Genomic DNA, 24245 nt, shown 5'->3' with positions numbered 1-24245 from the left:
GGTCTTCCATCCACACGTTTACTAAGCATTACTGTCTGGATTCTTCCCATGGTCAGGATGGTTTGTTTGGAAAAGCAATACTTTGCTCTGCCCTTGAAAATGTATACATTTCTCTCTCCCTCTCCCCTGCTAGACCTGCTTAACTCCCCACTGAATTCTGCACTCACCTGCATCTGGGCCACTCTCAGCGACCTCGGTCCAGGGCCCAGCCACTCTCCACTTGCACTGCCCCCCTGGCTCCCCCTGCACTTTGGGACTGTCACTGTATCCCTACAGCCCCCTACCCAGCACTTGCTCTGCACTTACCTCGCACTTGCCACCAGCTGGCCCTTTTTATTTATTATTTATCATTTATTTATTTTTTTTTTTTACGCCACTTACCTTGTTCTGCACTTTTCCCCCCACCTCCTCCCCCTGCACTTTCTCCTTTTCCCCTTACCTCTGCACTTGCGCGATCTGAATGACACCTGGCCTAGTAGGATCGTTTGTCCGTCTTCCCCTTGTTTTCCCTCCCTCCCTGCCTCGTCGCGCCTTGAAACACTTGTGTATAGGCGCGTTACAAATACCATATCATAACTCATAACTCATAACTCATAACTCATAACTCAAACATAATACTGCTTTGGGAGTCTGTCAAAGATGAGGAATATGTGAGAGGACACAATCCATTCGTAGAAAAATGTACTTATCACTGGTAATGTTCTTTCGACTGGATGTTCCTCCCACATATTCCTCATCACCCTCCCTACCCCTCAGTAGAATTTCTTGTGCTATTACAACTTCTGTTTCACCAAGGCTGAGTACGGTCATGCCCATATTTATCTCTAATGCAAGAGGAGGAAAAACAGAACTGAGGCCAACGGGCGCTGCACGTGCTATAAATACCCTTCAATGACATCACCCTCGACGGAGGCCTTCAAGGGACATAGACTTGATGCTTTCGACACACCGCGTCCTCTACCGAAACTTTTTCCGAAGCAGCTGAAGCTGGACATTACATGTCAAAGATGAGGAATACGTGGGAGTAACATCCAGTCGAAAGAACGTTAACAGGGGTAAATAACTTGTTCATTCCTTACCGTACTGGCTTTGACAACAAAAGTAGTGTTTGTTGTAGGTAGTACTCACACATTTAGGCTTACAGGTACATGTTATAAGCGGTGGTGGTTCAATTGAGTTTCTACCTGCTATATCTTTGAAAGAGTTGGGTGCAGGGTTCGAACTTTGTGTGTGCCTTATGAACTAAGTGAATGCCTCATCAACTGGGTGACCCCGAAAGTCACCTGGGTCCCGGGTTTTCATCTAATCCCCTGTCATTTTGAATGTCTTCAGTAAAACAGTACATGTAACATGGGTGATTTATTTTTTGTTTTGATTTTTCACCCACTTTTTATTAATGTGGTGATCTTTTTATCCCCAGATGATTTTACAGCACACATTAGAATGAATTTATTATTTTCTGTTTTTATGGGACACATACAGCTGCGTTCGTTTTCATCATTCTCTGACTATGGGCCTCATCACGAGTTTGGCGGTAACCCTTAAATGTGGCGGTAGCGCTATTACCGCTGCATTTAAGGGTCCACCAGATCATGGCCTTGGTGGATTTCCACCCAGCTCTGAGCTGGGGGGAAATCTGTGGCAAAATTGCTGATTTTCGGTGCTATTACCGCCGCCGGGAAATCCACCGGCGGTAATAGCGCAAATTTTCCCCATTGGGCCCAATGGGAAATGAGGAATTCCCGAATGTGCCTAATGGGGAATGGGCACTAACTGTTCCGCCAAACCCGTGATCCGTCGCTAGTAGCGCCAGGGGGTTTGGCGGTAGGGATAATAGCGCCGGCGGTATTACCACCAGCATTACCACCCAACTCGTGATGAGGCCCTATGTTTTGGAATGCATGGGGGCGTATCCGTATGTACTAGACACATCAAATGCATCTTGAGTATTGTAAAGACTGGAGGGGGGTTATCTGTACTCCTGCTCCCTATATGGCGGAGTCGAGGCACAGAGCACCCCAGCCAAGATTCTCTTTTGTTGGTAGCAATGGACGAGCAATCAAGGCTTAGCTCTTAGGAGGTGATGCGGGCTGGTTCTTAAGTACAGTGTAGCCCCCAAGCACACAGAAAGGAATGTCCACACACTATGTTAGTGAAAACACAGTCTTTATATAAATAAGGTTCAAGGTTATATACACAATCACAATAACGCACATTGTACTCTGGCAATATTAAAATGGCAAATATATACAGGTCTACATGGACCACAGCGAACAGCCCCAAAAAGCATATGAATCAGATTGTAAGATGAATCAATGATAAACACAGAAAGAAAGCAAGTTAAATTAAGCAATCGCAGAACAGTCCCCCGTCTACTTAGAGACAGTTCTGTGCGTGTTTCCCCCCCCCCACCTGGGTGACCTGTAAATAAAGCGTATTGACAAGCTCAGTCCAATTATGCTTAATATAGTCTCGATTCCTTCTAAAGGTTCTACGACCCCAAAGTACCTGGTTTTGTAGAGTTCTTCGGTGCGTCGTTGACAGGCACTTCTTGAGTGCACTCCCTTTAAGGCAGGAGCCACAGGTCGTCGAGAGTCGGTGCAGAAAAGGGTGAACACTTGTTGCGGCAGCAGCTTTGGTTCTTGCGGTGCTTGTTGACGATCGGTCGAAAATGTCCTGCAAGCTGAGGGGTGCGGTGCACCTCGACAACGAGTGTTCGTTGCTGCAGTGAGGTAATGAAGAACTTTGGCCCAGCAAGGGCATTGGGTACTCTGCGTCTCTGTGGTCTTTGGGTTGCGGGAAACCCACCGGCGGATTCTCCTCGGTCGTCGGCAGCCTTGACTTTCTCCGGCAGGACGAAAGTGGTCGACGGTTATGAGCAAGGGAGTACTCGGATCAAATGTCTTGGGCAAAAGAGTACTGCGGCTCCGGTTGGCGACGGCGATGGACTTCACTGTCCGGGCGCTTCGCTTTGTGATTCCGCGGCTGTCCCCGTCTCCGGTCGGCAACCTTTCGAGGGTCTGATGTCCAGGGAGCTTTGGCAAAGATCAGCTGGCGCACGATGGTCCCTCGTAGCTCGGGAAGATGTCTCCTAGCCAGGTCCTCTCTTGGATCAGTTCCTTGAAGGCACAGCAGCTTTCAGATTAACGAAGGACAGCAGCAGCAGTTCTACTTCTTTCAGTGGGCTTCAGGGTTAAGCATCAAGTATCAACTTCAGCTTCTGAACGATTTACATCAGTTAGAGAACCCCAGATAAACTGTTTGGTCTCTCATTCACTCTGCTGGGTCACACTCAGGCAACCAATCATTCAGAAGGGCATTCATGCAGCCAGGCAGACAATCAGGCTCACAGTGCATTCAGGCCATTCTCCTCCTTCCAGACACTCACAACAAGGAATGTGTATTGGGACAAGTACCTAGCCATTCACAACTCCACACTGCATTCATACCAGTTTCAAGCAGGACTGTCTCATTCATTGTGTTACATACCAGAAAACAGACACCCATAACAAGAAGTGCATATTGGTCACACGCTCCATTCAGCCAGGTCCCACCCCAAGGGCGTACCCACAACATACAGTCACTGGGAAGGCTCCAGCCAGTCTGGCCTGGACTTCCCCACAATACCATATATGGAACTTCCACCCAACAGCCAGTCAGGGGGAAGGGACAGAGTCAGGGCTTACCAGGACTTTGGGAAAAACAAGGTAACAGGCAATAGAAAGCAAGAGGCCAAAGGGGCCATCTTGTCTCCTATCAGGAATCAACTGATTCCAATGGCAGGGCCTGGGTATCACAAAATAGAGGATACTCAGAGCACCTCTGATATTCAGCATGGAGCTGCCACCAGCCCATAACCTGCTCTGTGGGCCACACACAGGTGCCCAAAAAAATAGACTAGGGGTACAGGGATGTACCCCCACCGATGGGTGCCATAAGGGTATCCCAAGGGTCTGTACACCAAACCAAAAAGAGGAAGAGCTACACTGCCAGGAGTCCCACATGGACTCTTGGGCAGAGAATAACACAGAACATACACGAAAAGTGATTACAGAACAAGGACAGGGAGGCCCTGCCCCTCCAATTCATTTCCATCATCACAAGTATGCAGAGGCAATTGGTAAGTTATCCCGTGTTTTATACAGAAACAATCTCCACATCTTGATGAACCTTCCAAACACCAACTTTTGAAAAATCCCTGCTCGGCTGAAGCTGCCCTTCCCTTTCTCATCTCTCCTCCTGCAACATTCACAACCGAGTGTCAGGTTTTGAGCCTATCAGTACTTGGTGCCATGGCCCTGCAAGGCCCTCAATGAAGAGTGCTGCATAGGCAGTTCTTTCAAGCACACAGGCATTCAGCCGCCGGTAAAATTGTTGGTTGTGAGGTTTAGCACCTTCCTGCTGTACCTTTTACAGACTGCGGGCTAGCATGAGAACCTGGTGTGTGCGCATAATAAACTGGACAAACGTCTGATCAACTGTGTGTCCCTTAAACCAACGTGGACATATTCGCTCCACCGTTATTTTGAATGGATTCATTAAACAGTACATGTCGCACCTGAGGTATTTATTGGTTTTGATGAAGTTCCTTCTTTTTATTGAATGAGTTTCTATTTGCTGTAATCCTTTTCGGTGCAGGAAATAAAGGAGTGGCATTGGTGAATGTGTTCAGTATTTACTTGATAAAGATGTGTTCATCTCCTTACAGTGGTTGTTGAAAGGAATGCATGCACCAGCAGCAAATATAATCCTGTATCTAGAATACTGCCATTCTCAATCTGTCGAGTTGGGAGTAGGTGGTGGCGCGTGAATGTGTGGTGCGGCTTTTGGCCGTGCAGTGTTTTACTCTACATTCATAGTGGTACAGACGAGAGATTGCTCTCTAAAACACACACACACGCGCACGTACACACAACCACACACAAGTTATGCGCACACTATAAAAAATAATAAGAGGAAAACTGTCATTGATATCTAAGGGTTCTGGGGTTGACTGCAAGGAAGACTGAGCTGGAAGTGAGTAATGGTTTCTTTCTCCCCCGACTCTTCCTCAACCAGCCATTTGAGCTGTGCAGAAACTCGCCATTAATGTTGCCACCGTCTCACAAGGTTCTTTTGGCTGCATAGTCTATCTGACAATGTGGAGCATGAGGCGTAGGGGCAGCCTTGGCTCTTTTGTGGTCGTCGATAAGTCCTTGCAACCAAGGCCTTCACAATAGGGAAAACAACTATGCAGTATGTTAATGCTTTAGTGCAGTGCCGATAGAAAAGATGTGACACCCTTGCAAATGGGATGAACAAAACACAGTACTGTACCTCCCCATACACTTTAATCCATTTCCCCATCGTAGAAAAGCGGTGGAAAACATACTTTACTTTACCATTAAAGGGTCAGACACACCATGCACCAGAGTCATTTCCCTCCATGATGAAGAGAGATTCATTGGTCTTTGAGTGGATGGTCTCCTTTTATAGACGTTTGGTCTCCTTTCAAAGATCAGTGCGGTGAACAGATCAGATCTGGCTAAATACTGTGCATCAGACTCGAACCGGCAGGAATTGGTGACACTTAGAATCTCTCCCTCTGCTTTCAGCAGTATTAGAACCATTGCCACGTCAGCAGATGGTCTTTCGTGCAAATGCCTAACTCTTTTCCGTTAGTGTCATACACAATCTGCACTTTATAGTAAACCCCTCCTCCCTCACATGCTCAGCACCAGCTCCTACAAATCACTTTTGAGCTGAACCTACCCGCCACTCTCTGCCACTTCACACAGTTATGTGTGCCTATGCCTAAAGTTTTCTCAACACACCAAGTAAGGACCTTGAGTTTGTGTACAGCCTTCCAAATAAACCGTTATCCATATTTGGTTACAGACCTCTTTTTACAATATTTTTTTCACAATACAAAATTTGGTACCCAGGCATTGGTGAATGTCGGGGGACACCATTTCCAGTTGCAAGCTATTAGCCAGGCATCGACATGTCACTTGCCACCTCACTTCTATATATACAGCACATCATTTCTTCCTAGCCAAGATTCAAATCTCACTAGCTAGTGGCGAGTGCAAATGTTTTTCGATTCCACCTGTATTCAAATACGCGTCCTTCTTTTATAGCATCTCTCTCGGACTTTGGTAAATGCCTATTTATGTTTTCTTTGTGTTTTACACTTTTCTGAGGAGTAGCAAATTAGAAGAATTACTTGGTTTACTTTAACAGAGGAATGAAACATATTTTCTTTCAATGCAGTATGTTATTTTGCACCTAGGTGCGGGACAGCTGTGAATGTGCTCAGTAGTTTTTATAAGTTCACAGATTTTTGGGGGGTGCGAGGGCAGTGTACCCGGTGGCATTGTTTTCTGTGGCCACTGTGTCTGATATTGAATATTGAAACATCAAACTTCTTCATTCATTGGTGTCACTTGCCAATGCAGGGATGGATAACATCAAGATGCAGTATGAGACTAAAATGTCTAATAGCGCATCTGAACATTAATTTGTCTGAAATCCCACTAAGGTCGTCAAAATCGCGTTTGAGCTGCTCTCCCACCGGTTCCCACGGACTGAGTGCCAAGCTGGGAACAAACCCAAGAAATGGTTTCGAAAGTGAGAATAATACATTCACACTTGTTTTATTTCATCAAAGTTGCCGGTAAAGAAATAGAAAATGGATGTATTCAACTACAAACAAACGTTACATAGCTGTCCTATTCCATTCGAACGTTGGTAGCATGTACCCCCAAGTCAGAGGACACAAACCTTGAGCTCAACTCTCCACAAGGGACATTGCTGCTCTAATTGTACTGTCTCTTTGACTACATATTGATTATCTCTGTGTATTACGGTTTGTGGATGTTCAAACAAAAGCTACCATAAAACAAACTTCAAAAAAGCATTGATGGAAGTAGGATTCAAACTAGGTTGCTCCTTCTTCCGTGACAACTAGCCTACAAACTTCACAAACAATGTTGTACACGTGAATGCTATAAATGCACATTAACACTTCCTCAAACATCTCCATGTGCTCCGCTCGTCCAAAACATAGCACATGGGCAGTGCACTTTCCTTTTCGCACTAAAATGTGGAAAGGTGCCATTGGTGTCGCTTTAGGCTGATAGGCAGGCAATGGGCTGAAAAAAGAAAGACATCAACCAGAGGTGCTATACATTAAAGCAAAGTCAAAATACTGCATGCTCAGTAGTGCCCACAGTACAGAAAGTCCGTTTTTGCTCCATCCTTTTGATAGTATGGTAATGGCGTCACTCTATAACGTATCTCAAAATAACAAGAAATAAATACTTTGAAAGAACATCTATGTCAAGTGCCTAGACCACTCTGGTGTTTGTTATCGGTACTCTATGGGCGAGGGTCCAATTGGTCAACCCTCAGATCATGCCTGGACCCCTCAAAACGTTGGAGGCACTGGGTGTTAGGAGGACTGTTCAAAGTCACTAACTGGGGTAGGACTTACAAAAGCCAATCTAGGGTTAAGAAGGTTATTCACAACTACGGTTAAGCAAATCCACTCTCTTAAATAGTATTGGCCAAGCAGAAGGCTGACCAAGGAAGGGGGCACTGTTGTAATATAGTTAACACTTTCTTTTATATTTTATTGCATTGGTTGAATTAAATCAACCTTTCAAATATTTTCACATCATTAATCCCACATCAATTCAAAACAAAATAAAATTGCAGTTACTATAGGCATAACATGAACACTTCACACAATATTCAAAGTTAAAGCAAACATTCTCTATATATAATACCATTCATAGAACATTTAAAAAAGGGATCACAGACCACACACAAAGAAAAAAGCTTTGTTGCACTTGTTAACTTGTATTGGGTCAATAAACCACTGTCATCATATAGTTAACACCTAGCAAAACTGATAAAGAAAAGACCCACACAGGTACATTATACAAATTATTTATTACAAACTACACTAAGGCACACTTTAAAAATGTCAAGATAATTACATCTGCTTTATTGCATATATACAACTCGCAGTTAGGTAACCCACTATGGGCTACACTCTAGAATCACAAGCAGGTATCTAAACAATAACTGCATTCACCAAAGTAGGGAGAACAGATGTTAAGCACATGTCAGTACATAGCACTTGTAATTATAAGGCACCCAGCATCATATACTATAACTTTTAGAAGTACAGCCCAGCCTGTACCACGTCTCTGGTAGTAGTCCAGGAGGGCCCACTCAGCCAGTGCAAGAGAAGTACCTAAGCTAGCGCAGGGGAAATGCAACATGCGTAATAGGTTTTTAATGGTCTTAGGTCAAGATACGGTAAAAGGAGGAGCAGATACCACCCTTGGGGTTCACAAGGATGACGCACAGAGGTAATGACCTGGACACGACCATCCCGTTCCCCTCTGGATAGCACTAAGGTAAGCAGGACGTTGTAACCAGTGCAAGCCCAATGGGGGGGGAGGGTGGTTCAGGGCATATAAGGGATCCCCCTGAAAGGTAGAAACAATCCCAGGCAAGAGTAAATCGCTGGGGAATACAAGTCACACCATTGTGGCTGCCTTGCGAAGTTCTCTGGTCGTGGGTTCAAGGGCATTCACTTGCAGGTCGCCTGTAGGAAACCTACACAGCGATCTTCATGGAGGCATATCTTGTATTGACCCTGGACGGAGTCAGGAGGCACTCTGAAACTCCATGGTAGATCTTCGGTCTTCCTGCAGGCTCGTCTCTTGGTGTTTGCAGCACCGCTGATTCCCAAAGTCCCAGCAGAGCCTTGAGGACACCCAAGAAGAGTTCCAGCTGCTTGGCTAGCTGGAAGTCTTTTCAAGGATAAACAGCTAAATCTGAGCCTTGCAGAGAAAATGCAAAGATTCACGTTCCACAGAAAACAGGCAATCTACTTCGAGCAGGGTAGATGACTGCTTGGGTCCACCAGTCTTGGGTAGGAAGGCACCTTGCATAGGTCTTCAGTGTCGATTAGAAGGTCGAAGTTCGAAACGCGGTGGTATTGGCTGAGCCAATGGTGGTTTTTGCAGCAGTCCTTCGGCGTCACTGAGTCGTAGTCTTCTTCGGATCTCTTTAGCTCTAGTGGTTGCCTTGGTCCCTGCATCCAGCTCGTCTCCTTATATCCAGAAAAATAGCCTGCCAGCACACACACAAAGGAGAGCCTTTGTGGGCTTCTTGTAAGAATCTGGCAAGGTAGGACGAAAGCCAACAAAGGACAAGCCATCTTGAACATGGCTTAAAACATGATGGGAGGCTATTTTGAATTTATGGTCCCCTTAAGTGCATTATTGCAGCTAAAAAGGCAACCCATGATAATGCATCCAGAAAAAAGGTCAAAAAGTAATCACTGCCACCAGCCTTTTCAGAGGATGCTTGGAAAGGAGCAAAAAGGCTACTTGGAACAAAGAAAAGGGGACACAGCGTCCCTACAGTACTCCATGTAAGATGGCTTTTGCTGAAATTAGTAAAACAGTCATAAAATGGAGATGACCACTCTTGTACTGGTAGGTGCAGGGAGTAACCTGTGAACCCCAAACTACATTGCAAAAGGGACCCTAAGGGTCCCTGGCAGCACACCACAAAAGGTGGGGGTGCTGCCATAGGCAAGAATAAGAGCCAAAACGAAGGTGTGTGGTCTCCCCATACTCAAATCTTTAAAGAATGGTCCAGTGTTCCCATAACAAATGTACATTTCTTTTATTTTTTTGATTGTTCACGTGTTAGGCACTTATACAGGAAGCAAGTACTGTTTCAAAGCGCCCACAGGTCAACTCGCAGGGGACGGGATGATAGGCAATGTAATTAGAACCATGTTAAATAATTCAATACAAAATACAAATATAAGAAGAACAATGGGGAGGGGAAGACAAACCTACTATGCTTTGTGAGTGTTCAGTACGGGCAAGTGTAGGGGGGAGAGCTATGGGATTGGTGCTGTGCTACTCATGGAGAGCAGCAGGTGAAGTGCTATGAAGAAAGCTAAGTGCAACCTTCATTGATGGGTGAGCCGAGGCAAGTGCAGAGGATAGACAGCAGCTGGGATGATAAGATATTGGAGGTCAGAGCACCGAAGATGCATAAGGGCCCTGTACACCAATCAACCTATTGTGCGATTAGCAGGAGAGAGAGAGAGAGCGAAGGAGGGAAGGAAAAGGTTAAGAGGAAGGTCTTGAGGCTTTTCCGGAATTTAAGGAGGTCTTGCTGAAAACTAAAAGGGAGGGGGAGGCTGTTCCAAAGTAGGTAGCCCCCTGAGGAAAGCGATCGACCACCTGCCCTCTGTTTAGCAGACTGCTTTACACACAAGGAGTCGGTGCCAGAGGAACGCAGATGTCTAGGGGGGGAATATTTAGTCAAAATGAGTTGTAGATCAAGTGGCCCCCGTCCCCAGACAGCCTTGTGGGTGATGCAGAGGATTTTGAATTTAATAAGTGCTGCGACCGGGAGCCAGTGAAGACTTTGTAGGGCAGGAGAGATGCAGTCCCTGGGCTTGAGGCCAAGGATACGTCTCACTGCCCTATTCTGGATTAGCTGGGGGGGGGGTCGCAGAGTGGACGAAGGTAGATTAAGGAGGAGGCTATTGCAATGGTCAAGCCTAGAGAGAACCAGGGCCCAAGTAACATTGAGTCTCTGGGGGAAGGTGAGGAAAGGTAGAATTCCTTTCAGAAGGAAAACATGAAAGTGGGACTTCTTGGCAATGCCCTGAGTATGAGGGAGGAAGGAGAGAGAGGAGTCGAAGATGACTGACGTTTCTAGCTTCCGAGGAGGGAGCAGGGGGTAGAGCCCATGGAAGGACAGAGGGAAGGGAGTGAATGTAGGAGGTGAGTGAATAAGTATCACTCACCGTCAAAGTCAATGAAAAAATTGCAGGGAGGCCAGAAGTAGGGCTGGGAGGCTCAGGACAGAGAGGGTCAGATTTGTAAAAACAAAATCTCCCTAACAACGGTGACCCCCGAGCTCAGACATGGAAACTACTAAGGGTGGACATGAGCTAGTGGCAGCACCATATGCACACTGCAATGGGTGGGAGGCAGGGGTGAACTGTGACGTCTGACATAGACATTACCAAATGTGAGACGCAAGTAATGCTCCGAGATGGACACCTCACCTCAAGTTTGGGTGGCAGGGGTGGAACCCTACGCTAAAACAGAGACCAGCAGTGACATGCACAAGATGAACCCAGAGCTACAAAAAGAAAACGAATCCATGTAAAAGGGCATGGCTGCGAGGAAGACCACATATACCAGACTATGTTAACACGGTTGTAATGCAGTAAGCAGAAAATAAGAGCAAGATAACGACTGACACCAGTGCTGGCATCGAAAAGGGGCATATGGCTCAATAGTTTAGTTCAAAGCTGCATGTGCAGGTCGCCGTTTGACCACAAACCAGGTACTGTATTTGGGTGTGGAGTGACATTTGTAAAGATTGTTCTTTTTTTAAAGAATCAGTCATCTCAACAGAATCCAGCACCACTTTGGGCCCATTTTATCTCCATCACACTCCAGACACAATGCCGAGACACTGTTTATCAATTCACTAAGTGGCCCCTTGTCCTTTGACAGGATCGAGGCACCTGCATTTGAATGTGCTGTCCCCAGCCATAAGCGCACTGCGAACAGGAGAATGGGCCTGTTTTCAAGCACATAGGGGTTCATTGAGCATTCATTGAACTTCAGCTGTTCCCTTCCCCTTGCCCCCGTCCTCTCAGTCAATCAGTACAGAGGCCTATAGTTTTCACCCCATCAAGGGCCATCCAGGGCACTATGCTGTGTGGCAAAGCAATGCCTTCCATAGCGAGTGTGATGTAGATGTCCTTTCAAGCACATAAGTGCTCAGGCACCTGTTGTGTCCTGTGACATCGTGGTTACGAGGCCGAGCGCATGCCTGATCTAGCCTTAATACAACATGGACACACGTGTTATCGACTGGGTGGCCCCTCAGTCAACGGGCTCCCACGTTTCGATCCACTTTATTATTGATTATTTAATGTATCCCCTGCGTATTTGTACAGGGAATGCATTCAGTAAACAGCACATATGAGCGAATTGTTCTTGCCAACTATTGGTGGTGGTCTGTCTGAGCGTGGAGATCACCCACTGCCAGTCACCCTGGTTAGTACCAATCTAGGTGCTTGGGTCTCCCTGTATGTTCCCAAACATTGGAAGTATCCATTTCTTATCTCTGCTCAGTCTTGATAGTGTTCATGTCTCAAATCCGGATCGACCGCCTGGTTGAGTTTTTAGTTTGTGCACTTGCCTTACCAGTACCAATCATCCACCCTACTGCCTCCATCCTGCTTTACATCATATAATATTGTTAGGGGCTGCTGTCCTTGATCAGTAACAGTGACTGATGTGCTTCCACGCTGCATTTTATTTCTCCATTGGCGTCAGTTCGCATGGCTGCTTTTAATCTCCATTTCTTTTGCCTTTCTTGAAACTGTTGGTAACGTAATGTGTGTTTACACACGTCTGTTTTTCTTGTAGTGCCAGTGACTACCTTGCATCTGCAATGCCTTACTTTCTTTGTCATTTTCAGTCATACTAAAACATGTGTGGCCACACACTCTTTACAGTTTACAATGCTATTCCCCTCTGCATGCCATTGACTGAGGTGTATGTTCCCACGTTGCTTCATTTGGTGGTAACTGCAATATGAATTCCTTTCTTACTTTGTTGGTGCATGCTCTATTGTCCTCCCTAGCCTGCTTTCCATGACAGGGTAAAAAATATGCTTTCTCGCCATGCTTCCTTTGGTTTTCACAGTGGCACCCGCTGCTGACCATGCTCAAAGACCGGATTGAAGAGGTGACTGGTTACGCCTTCAACTCTCTGCTGTGTAACCTGTACAGAAATGACAAGGACTCCATTGACTGGCACAGTGATGATGAGCCTGCCCTGGGTAAAAACCCAATCATAGCTTCGCTGAGCTTTGGAGACACTAGAGTCTTTGAAATGCGACAGAAGCCACCTCCGGTAGGTTCATTTGATGTTTTTCTGGGTGTAATGGGTCTGCTGAACCGTATCATGCAATATGTAGTTTAACTTTTGTAAAGTTAGCCTTCCATAACTTTTGTTTCCTTATTAAATGAACATTCCTACCACCTCAGGATTTTCTGATCTTGCACTCGACCACACTTCAGCCTAATTTCCTGTCCTTCTCACATTTATTATCTTCCGCCCCCTGGCATTCTGCTATCATTTTAAAATGTCATGAAGCAGTAATTTGTCGGTAGATGTTAGTTCCATGAATAGCACTGCAAGTTAAATAGTTCCCCCACGCATGTGTTCAGCCTGCTGGCCACAGGTTGGGCTCAGGCATAATCCACCTTGCCGTTCATCCTTCTGAGTGTGATAAATTGAACACCAATAAATTGGGCAAAACATTTTTTACTGCACTTGAAAGCGGGAGTAATATGGCAGGCTACATAACGCAACATTATGGTAAGATTATGACATATAGGCTCTGCTAAACTGTTGTATATGGCTTCAGCCTCAACGCCTCAGTCCACACAATTGTTTGTGATAGTGTGCCTAGGGGCCCATGTGGTAGCATTGCATATATCCACTAGAATGGTGTTTCTGAGAAATTCAGCAATAGTTATTTTCATCTAGTTGGATGGATCTTGAGTTATTCAGACATGGGTTTTGTCTGTTAAGATGCATTTCGTTTCCTTGTCTTTACATCTGTACCCTGACTTGTATATGCCAGTCAATCGGTGCACTCATGTCGATGCATTTACTTTATTTATTTTTTATAAATGGAAGCAACCCTTCCACCCTCCACATCCCATCCCCTTTTTAATCTATGGTCCTTTCCCTTCATTACCCATATTCCTCTTGCTCCCTAAAAAGAAAATAACAAAAGCAAATGCACGGATGGAAAGACATGTAGGTTTTTATTTAGGCAAGTAACAATATATTTGGACCCTTAAACAGATATTTCTGTTCGTTATCCATGCTTCTTTGCAAATCAGTGTGCAGTCTCTATTTTCACAGATGGCCCCAAGAACAAACCAACACCCAGATGAAGTCAAAGCATCTTAATTTTGATTTTAGATTTTGGCTGGCCATCTCTCTCTAATCTAGGGATGGGCGATCCCACCCTAACTCGGACTTTCTTCGACCCTGGATTGTTGCTAGTGACTGATAATCCATGCTATCTAAAAGCTATCTAACTTTCGGTGAAAGTGTAAATACAACTGCCTTATCTATCTAGTAGTATCCCTCAGGGAACAATCTAGGGTTCCTGTCCAGCAACTCAGTCCAAGGTATGCCTTCCAGAATATCTGTCGCTCCCTCCTCCTCATCCTACACTTCTCCGTCTTAGTCCGCCAACCGTCTCTTCTCTCCCCGTTTCTAACTCTTCTGCCCCTCCGATTTTCCCACTCCATGCTCTACCTTCACCCTTCGATTTTATTTCCTACTATTATCCCAGCATTACTCTCCGCTCTCTAAAATACAGCTACTCATATTTACACCCCACTACTACTCCCACCTCTGCACTACTACTACTTCCCCCATCATTACTACTCCTCCCTCCAAACCACTACTCCTCTTCCCTCCACACTGCTAATCAATCTCCCTCCTTTCTCTCCCTCAGTCACCCTTTCACTCACTCCCTGCTCTTCTCCTATCACTTTCACTCACACAACATGTATGCTGTAAGTGTGCAGAAATACTAGTATGACACAGTGGTGGCATGTTTGTTGAAAAAGACTTTTATTAAAAGTAAAAAGAGGGTTTGGGGAAATTCCTCTCTCGCCCTAACTCTAAGAGGGGTTTCCATGCCTCAACCAAGTACACTAATGTTTCCATCCGCATGTCAAAAGAAAGCATCCACATCCATGTGTCAGAATCCTAACTCTGTCTCTAACATTCTATCGTCAACTAAATCAAAAATGGTGTCCTTCTGCTCCAGAACAATTGTCCCCTTCTCCTGGATAAAAGGTTTTCCACCTGGGAGAAAACAGAAATGTCTCTTTCCAAAAAGGTTTGAACAGTTCTCAAAGTCTTTCTCAAACTCATTGGAAACATTTCTCTTTCTTTGTTCCTCTACAGGGTCCCAGACCCTGATTGATAGATAGATCTGACTCCCTTCTCATTCAGGTACTGTGTTGACGAAGAAGAGGTTTGGCTGCTGTGAGGAATCTGATGATGTCATCACTCCTTTCCCGGAGGTAGCCTCTCTTCATGTGGCCAGGGAATGGTAGTCACTACCTGATCCTGACCCTGGTGGTGCCTATTAGAGCGAGGATCACATGAGGTGAGGTGACCCAACTTCATCAGATGAGACATGGGATCCCCCTTTACCTTTTAGGGATATCCCTTCCATTCATCATGCCTTGATGGATGGCATACTGTGATCATCCCCTTCAACAACCCATAAAGCCTGCAGACAGTATCCCTCAATATTCTTTAACAAACAGAATAATAAAGACTGAGACGAGGAAGAGGAGCCGTTTAATGCTGAAAACACAGAACCAGAAGGAGCATTGTAGTGCTTCAAGGACGATTATTGGCTCCAAGCAACTCCCATTTTTAAACTCCCGTTTCAAGGAAGGAACAGCTAAAGGTACCTGGGATATTCAACCGGCTAGTCACGGCCGTGGAAGCCGAGCTGTTAGGACTACAGGCGAGCAAGGAGGCCTAAGAGAACCCTGGAGAAGACTTTGCAGCTCAGGCTGGGAATCCAGGAGATGCTGTCCGAGGTGGCTTTGTTGTCCGAGAAGCCGCTGTGAAGACTGTGGAGCAAGGAGGCTTGGGGAGATGGCGAGAGAGGAAGTACTGCAGGAGCTGGTTTGCCATGCTGGAATTGCAGAGTCCTGTAGACTCCCCGCCCAGGCTCCAGAGTGTCTGTGAAGGCAGGAAGCGAGGGAGGAGTCCAACACTCTGCTGCCCTTTGTCTTCCAGCCTGAGTGCGAGATTCCACTTCAAACTGGGAGGCTAGCTGTCTGGAAAAGATTGCCAACCCCCCAATTTTGAATATTGCTTGCTTACAAAAGAAGTTGGTTGGTAACTGTAACTCTGAGAGTGAACAGTTACAAAATGTATTACTTACCTTAGTCATGTTCTGCCACTCTGAAAAGCATATGTAAGGTTATTACTTACCTTAAAAATGTTTTGCCATTCTGAAAGGTATATGTAACATCTTTTTTTCTTTAAACTGTTTCGCCATTCTAACAGAAAGTAAATGTAAGCTTATATTATTAACCTGTGATTTGGTTGTGCCTCTTCCCAAAAGCAATGCTGTTGGTTTCACTTGACTATTCCTGTTAGGATAAATGTATGAGGGTCCCCAATTGGGTCTTGCTTCACTAACTTGCTGTTAGCCTGTCCAGAATAAGTCTGCCTTAGGTTTTACCTACCTTGAATAACCTTGAGTCATTCATAAAGAGTAACATTGGGTTTGGCTTTCCCTGATCTGTTTTAGACAGACGCAAAAAGAGTCTTAGCTTTACACCTGCTTTTAAGTGGCTGATAGCTCCTGTAAAAAGTGTGTAGGTTTTACTTACCTTGGGCATAACTGTGTTATCCTAAAATAAGTTAGTTATTGCTTCCCTTAGTCTGTAAACTGAAAAGCAACTTTAATTGAATATTACACCCCACAGTCCAACTCCCCTAACAGAACTGTGTTATCCTGAATTAGCGTTATAGGAGTTTTACTGTTCCTAGAATACGTGTTCCACTAGTCACAAAAAGTATGTTGTTGAGTTGGTTTACTAAGCAATTCTGTGCTGAGCATCACGGTACAACTGATAGGGTCTACTACCCTGGTATTACTGAAAGTAATCTAAAAGTAACTATTGGTTTTGACTTCCCTAGAACTCCTGTTAGGTGTTCCAAATTAGGTTATATGCTTTGGTCTGTGTACCTTCCAGCATAGTTGTGTATGTTCATAATTGTGGTTACATAAAATGTGATGGTACTTATTTCCCCAAGATTTATCTCGGCCTTCTTGTATTTAAATAAACCATTTTGTTTTACAATACATAGTGTTTCAGTGTTTCTTTTGACCAGTTGTATTACAATTTCATTTGTACTGATTCTGCAGCCCTCCCTCCTAAGATAAGCCTGTCTGCTCTGTCAATGCTACCCTGAGCTCAGGTGGCACAGCCTTATAGTAAGAGTGGAGTCTTGTACTGCCTCAGTTGAATGGTTTTACTAAGCCCTTAGTTGGACTTCAGAAAACTCCCTAACAATGGCGACTCACTGTAATCATGGATTCAGGGATTCAGTTTGTGATAGTGTCTAAAGTCAAAATGTGACAATTTCCGTTAGCTAGTCGCTCCGTGGCTCTTACTTGTGAGGAGTAGTGCGGCTGACAGTCTTTTTTGCCACGTGGAAGTAAATGGTAGTATTCCAGACGAATGCTGGTTCCTGCTTTTATGTCACACAGAGGTTCTTTGGAATTCCACCGCGTTAGGGTAAGCTGACATTGGGAGTGTCAAGAGCGTCTCTGGTGAGCTGCTCGCTCTGCTTCACAGCTGAGGCTGCTGGTTCTTGCAGTTGTCTGGAAAAGAAATAGAAAGGCTGGCATGCACTCGAAGACCAGTGTAAGATGTGATCAAGAGTGCTACTACAATTAATTACACAAGCACATAAGGAAAGGACAGGGACTGGGGCCCTTCCAACTGCCGCCTTTCCCCTTTGGGGAAGGAAATGCTCTGGTTCCAACCCTGGGTGGCCTCCCATTATAGGCTGAGAGGGGTCGCCATCTCTTGACAGGGTCAGACTGCTACCCTGTTACATTCTCCACCTATAGGTAGTGATACTGTGTCTCAAACTTCAAACAAACACCATGGCACGTTGCCAGTGTTCCAGTCTCTCTATAATATTTAGCTCCCCACCTCTCTCCATTGGTTAGAGGACCCTCACGTCCTCAGTTTCAGAAAGGTCTTGAAGTCGTTCTTGTTCTTTCGACAAAGGTGTGGTAGTCTCCACGTTTTTTGGCTTTCTTAAAATTCAATCTTATGTTCTTGCTTCTCTTCCGAACCAATAGGCCACAGGGTGGCAACTACTTGTGCTTAAAAAAACCTATTGATATAACGTAACATGACCTTCCAGAGTAGTTCATGTAAATGAAGAGACCATTTTATCCAAAAGTTCCACTTCAGATGAGGCATTTATTTATTTATCAGGCAGTTGGTAAAAAAAAAACAAAAAAAAGATCAGGCATTTATTGAATACTGCTCCGCCTGTACAATTGATACGATTATATCGGTGTGTTTGGGTGGAAGCAAGGTGCAGACATGTGTCAGTTTCTCATTTTCTGTTCGGAGTATTTCAACTCCTTCTTTGTTGGAAATATTTATTTGTTTTTAAGCAATGTATGTGGCGAGTACACTTGCTTATCTAATAGACTTAAGGGCCTTATTCCTTATAGCTTTAGTAAACATAGCCAAAATTGAGACACATTACCATTTCATCTATGACCTGGTCTTTTTATATCCGATCTGGGCCCCGGTCTTTCTGTCCTGATGAAAGAATGAATGTTCCCAATACCCTTTCAAAGGTATAAAACATGGAAGATTTTCAGTATGCAGTGAAAATGTTGCCAAAAAAATGTATTCAGTGATAGTCATTGTATTGTAAGGAATGTATTAAGTGCAACATTCACCCAAAGGCATGTTGGCGCTCCTCGCAAGGCCCAGGAGAGGAAAGTTAAGAGATGAGTTTTCACAGCCTTATGGAAGGCAGAGTGGACAGCTGTGGCTCTAAGGGGAAGTGGGAGAGTATTCCAAAGGCACGCGGCTACCACTGAGAATGAGCGGCCACCAACTCGACTACATTTAACCAAAGGTACAGGAAGAAGACCAGCATCGGCAGAGTGCAGGACTCGGCACGGGATGTATGGTTGAAATTTAGCCATAGGAAATTCAGTTCCTTGGGCGTAGAAAGCTCGATGTACCAGGCAGAGAGCTTTAAAATGAATGCATTTGGCTACAGGAAGCCAATAAAGCTTACAAAGAACAAGAGGAGTATGGGAGTAGAGAGGAGTAGAGGTACCCAGGTGAGCAGCCGAGTTCTGAAGAGCTTGGAAGATGTTGTATAATACAGACAGGTTGAGCGAGAAATAAGGAATTACAATAGTCAATTGAGAAAGTGACAAGAGCAGAGGGGCCCTGAGATGTACGGGGATGAAGGGGAGAACGCGACAAAGATGTTTGAGCTGAAAGTAGCCCTGTTGCCAGACTGTGCTGACCTGTGGCTTCATGGACAAGGAAGAAGAGAGTTTCACCCCTAGATCTTTAACAATCGGGACCAGTAGAAGGAAAGGGCCCAAGGAATCAGGCCAGGAATCTGTAGTCCAAAAGGAGGAAGCCGAGGGGTGGGGGGGGGCCCTACCATCAACACCTCAGTCTTATTCCTGTTCAACTTGAGCCAGTTGTTCTGCATCCATTTCCCCCACGGCCCCCAGACAGGCACGAAACCTGGCCGCTGACTCAGAGATGGAAAGGTAGAGGCGGACCAGGATTTGCATGTTGTTAGCATAAGAATAGCAAATGAAGCCGTGGGAGAGGCGAAGTTTGGTCGGAGGTTGAACATAGGCTTTAAATAAGACCGGGGATATGGCTGACCCTTGAGGGACACCACGGGTGTGGGCCGTTGCCGGGGAAAGAAAGGGAGGGAGGGAGAAAGAGAAAGTTTGGTGACAGTCTGAAAGAAAAGAGGATAACCATGCCTGGATGGTACCCGAGAGGCTGGCCCCAGCCAGGCATTCCAGCAGGATCCCATGGTTGATGGTATCAAAGGCAGCTGAGAGGGCAAGCAATAGCAGAGCACTTATGCCACCCTTGTCATGTGTCCGTGCTAGATCATCCATGACTGAGGCCTGGACACTCACGGTTCCACTCCCTGGGCGGAAACAGGACTGAGAGGAGTGAAAGAAAGAAGACTCCTCAGGGAAAGCAGTGAGCTTGATGAAAATCCCTCTGTAGTGAAAGGTTATCGAGCACAAAAGTAAAAAAATGCATCTGAAAGGTTGCCAAAAATGCAGTGCTGTTAGAGTGTGTTATGGTTAAGGAGGGTTTAGTCTTCTTGTGATTTGCCTAGTTTAGGGTTAAATTGGGGGTTACGGTTAGAGTAAAAATTTTGGTTGAAGTTTGTTGCGGAAAGGCTGGTGATGTTGAGGTTTGGTTACCGTAGATTAAGTGACAACTCAAATCGCCCATCTTGTTGCAATGGCCATTTGTCCGAAATGAGGTTCATCCTGTGGAAACCTAAACTTTCCTACCATACCTGTTGCAGATTAGAAATGAGTCTAGGAAATTCTCTCTTAACATAGTTTTGCATCTCTAGTTTTCTATTTGAACCTTTTAAAAGCTTAATTTGACTGAGGCCTTAGGGATGGGGCTAGAGGCCACACACCAGTCAATAAAAAAAATGACAGGCCTGGAGTTATGCCCGTTAAGCTCCCCTCTTGAAAAGTCAGGTATAATGGTGAGTAGGGCATTTTACCACTTTGGCTGTGGCCCCAGATTTGCTGCTGTTTGGTCTATGCACTAATTTCTTGCTGGAGACACCCTAGACGGCAGCCTGGTATTGCTTTGCCTTAGAACCACTCTTAATGGCTCCGGCACTGCCCTCACCTGCCTTTGCATCTTGGCCCCATGTTAGCAACCAAGCACATGTTGCAGAAGTCCTCTGAAATATGGTTTGCGTTTTTTTCATGGCTCTTCTTTTTATGAGTGTATCCTGTTCCCAACACTGCAGCAGAAGCTGGGATGTAAAGGACAAATCCCAGCATGTTGGCGGCACTTGCCCAATGTGTAACCATGGAAACTAGCGTCCCTAAAGACCAAGTTAAGCGGACTGTTGGCTTGAGCTGCCTGCTGCTGCTTCGTGATTTCTGATCAGCTGCATTTTCATTTTGTGATAAACATGACCTTTAAAAAGCACAAGGAAAGAACATAAATTATGATAATAGCATAGTGTGGAAAGAGTGTCGAATCATTGCTCTAATTGCATTGTCAACCTTCTCCTCGCCAAACAAGCCTGCTGCTCGGTTACAGACCTACATAGCCTCCTTTTGCAGGTCTTAATGACCAGTTTGGTTTCCAGTCCTGAAGCCATCCCATACAAAAGGCACCTTGAAGGATTCAGGCTGCATAGGTCAACTGTTACTGCAAAGCAGCACCACACCGTAACCTAGCTAATAGTGGGAACATCAACGCCTTTTTGCAGTAGCACAATTCGATTTGCAATATCTAATCAATCAACAGTAGCTTCTGCCATTCTGTATCTCTCCTCTTTCCCTGCACTTTAGCTCAGTTTTGGCCTGCATGCTTGCACCTGTCGCTGCAGCTGTCGCTGCTCTCATAGCCCTTCCTGTAACTTTATTTGCAGAGTGCCTTTTGTCTATCACACACAATAATGTTGCATTGCACTGTAACGGCTGTGGGATTAACAGCCAATGCAAGATCAAGTAAAAGTTCACTATAGGGTTTATTTAGGGCTTGGGACAGTTAGTGACCATCAGTGCTCAATGCCTGTCCATCTTCCTTAGGACCATAGCTTTTAGTCCATCCCTCTTATTGAAATCGAACCTGCCACTTGGCAGCAGTCACTCAATCTGTGGGATGTATAGTGTCACACTCTTCTTTCTTGAGTTTGTCTTTGGTTGTTCTTGGCAGCTTCTGGACTTGTCAGGATGCCCATTTGATTCTCCCCTCACTACCTCCTCCACTCCCACTCCTCCCTTTTCTGCTCTTTCCTTTCTCTATCCTACCTCTTCTGTTGCGTTCTCTGTTCTCAATCCCTGGCTCTCCTCTCGCCATGTCTCCTCAACCGCTACTCTTTCTTTCTTTGCCTCGGCCTCATCCGCTCCTCTAGTCGCCCTCACGGCAATGTCACACGCTATCCTGCACACTATGTACTCCGAATTCACACACTCCCTCCAACCAGGGCTCTATTATAGCTGGAGTTGAGCGTGAAAACATGATGTGTTCAGCACTCCTTGTTCAGGCAACTTGCTCAGCTGAGTCGCATTGACGAGCGGACCGGCTTCAGGCTACAGTGGAAGGTTATGGAAACTGAAGCCGTCGTTTTGTTTCTACAAGCCCGTGTGCCTAACCTACCCGCTACTGCTCTGAGTCCTGGTAAGCTGGTGTTCTTAGTTTAATATGTCCTTTTTGGAATGCGACAAGTCTGTTTGTACCCTGTCAACGTACCCTCTTGATGGAGTGGGTAGCTGCCTCATGGGGTGTGTGGCAGTTCCCGTCTTTCGGGGTTTCCCCACTATCATTCTCCACCCTGTGACTTGTCACAGTACATGCATGTGGAACAGCTGTTTTAGTATAGATTAACACTGTGCATTCCTTTTGTGAATGCCATGCACTGTAGCACTGAAAGCAGCCCCACACTGCTCGACTTTAAACCTAATTTTCAATGTATAGCTCCCTCCACCATTCCAGTACTGTAATAGCCACATTACCATGCCACTACACCAGAATGTACCACAGCCCTGAATTGCAGCAGCCCCTGCTATTCACAAACTAGGACCGCAATGACCCTCATATGCTTTAGACCCTCATTCTGACCTGTGGCAGCAATTGGTTTTCCTCTGCGACTCGCACACATCTCAACCTGTGCATCTCAGTTTTGGCCTGCACCACTTTGAGTCTTCAAGTACTGTGGTTTGCTGTTCACACAAAACAAATTGCTCTGCCAAAGTCCATCTTTCCTCGTCTGCCCCAACCTCCCGCCCCTCCCAGCAGCTCTGTTGCTGCAATTGCACAGATCAGTGCCATTGACTCAATTTCTTGCCTGCAGCTTACCCGGCTCTCTCAAACACACAGTTGTTTTATTAATATAAAAAGATGCAGACAATTCTGTTTCTGGAAGCTGATCAGACCCCACCTCCCCCTTTTTAAAATGCGCCAACCCAAAATTGTAGTTATTACCCAAACTCCTGTATCTTTTCGGAAACATACCGATCTGGCCGGGCATGGCATCTTTTGACAGGCTCCGAGCCATGGCCACCACATTTATATGGAATGGGGGAGCTGCCAGGATGAAATGGGGAAAAACTAATCGAACCATATGATACTGGAGGTATTGCAGCAGCAGATTTTGAGCTGTACTGCCTGGTTGCACATGCTCAATTCGCTAAGTATTGGTACAATCCCCTAGATACTTCACCACATATCCCGAAAGAACGACGATCTGCAACCCAGACCGAACTCTGATCCATCCTATTTAGCACGCGCCACAGGGACTCATGCAACTTTGACCCGGTTAGCACTACGGTCCAAGCCTGGACCATGATCTATAAACGATTAAAGATAGAAACACCTATGGCCCAGATGTTCACTTGTAGAATTTCCCTGACATCACACCCTCCTTTGACAAAGATATACAGAAAACATTGAACCCTAACAGGGAGATAAAAATGCAGGATATGTCTCCAAACGGGAAATACATGTCCATTGAAGACTTTGTTAACACTGTTGGGGGTGGCCAGCTCAGAATGCTCCAATACCATTGCATGAAAGTGCTGTTCAACGTCAGGTGGCTGCTATTCCCTGACGAGCCACCCTCACACGAATGTCTGCGAGTCTTAACCTCCAGGACCAGACCAGGTATGTCTAAATTATACGCTGTAATACAAGAACACTCCCCCTCCTTGAACACAGTTAAAGCAACCTGGGAGGCAGACATGGGGACGACAATTACAGAGGTTAAATGGGTCAAGTACTGTCAACTGACCAAGTCAGTGTCATTGAATGCTGGAATCCGATTGATCCATTTTAAGATTCTAAACAAACTACATTATACACCTGCCAATATGGCCAAGTTTACCGATGACAGTGGTGGGGACTGCTAAAAATGTGGGGACCCACGAGCAGATTCATATCATATGTATTGGGCCTGCCTGATGATCACCAAGTTGTGGAGGGAGGTTGCCAGGTTCATTGAAGATATAACGCAGATCCCTGCCACTCTTGCCCCCCCAAAAGTACCTGTTTGGAGACATTGGGAAAATAGCACAAGTCGCAAGAAGACTCTTTAATGTGTCCTGTACAGTAGACAAAAAGTGTATCCTCCAGAATTGGAAAAGTCCTCACACACACTGTTTCGAACATTTCCTTAAGGAACTCACGTATGTGAACGAATCTGAGGAGCAGTATGTATGTGATGACATTGCCCAGAACGAGTCGCCCCAAAGACATTTGGAATCCATTCAGACTATACTTATGCAATATGATATCTGAAGATGAAGACTCTCCCACGCCATCGCCCTGATTATGC

The 24245-nt window shown here is 45.4% G+C and overlaps 1 protein-coding gene across 5 annotated transcripts in view; it reads left to right on the top strand.

Annotated features, from left to right (window-relative positions):
- The window catches only part of ALKBH3 (alkB homolog 3, alpha-ketoglutarate dependent dioxygenase), a 653468-nt gene that overhangs the window by 522939 nt on the left and 106284 nt on the right, over positions 1 to 24245 (top strand). For all 5 annotated transcript variants that reach the window (XR_011279653.1, XM_069623324.1, XM_069623325.1 and 2 more), the window contains one exon: positions 12759 to 12968. Coding sequence is in view for 4 of the 5 variants with exons in the window: in XM_069623324.1 (XP_069479425.1) it covers positions 12759 to 12968 (210 nt within the window). In the remaining variant the exon portion in view is untranslated. The remainder of the gene's footprint in view (positions 1 to 12758; positions 12969 to 24245) is intronic.

Source organism: Ambystoma mexicanum, chromosome 11 (assembly GCF_040938575.1).
Source record: "Ambystoma mexicanum isolate Mex_15411 chromosome 11, UKY_AmexF1_1, whole genome shotgun sequence".
NCBI lineage: Eukaryota > Metazoa > Chordata > Amphibia > Caudata > Ambystomatidae > Ambystoma > Ambystoma mexicanum.
This window is presented reverse-complemented; position numbering and strand designations above follow the sequence as displayed.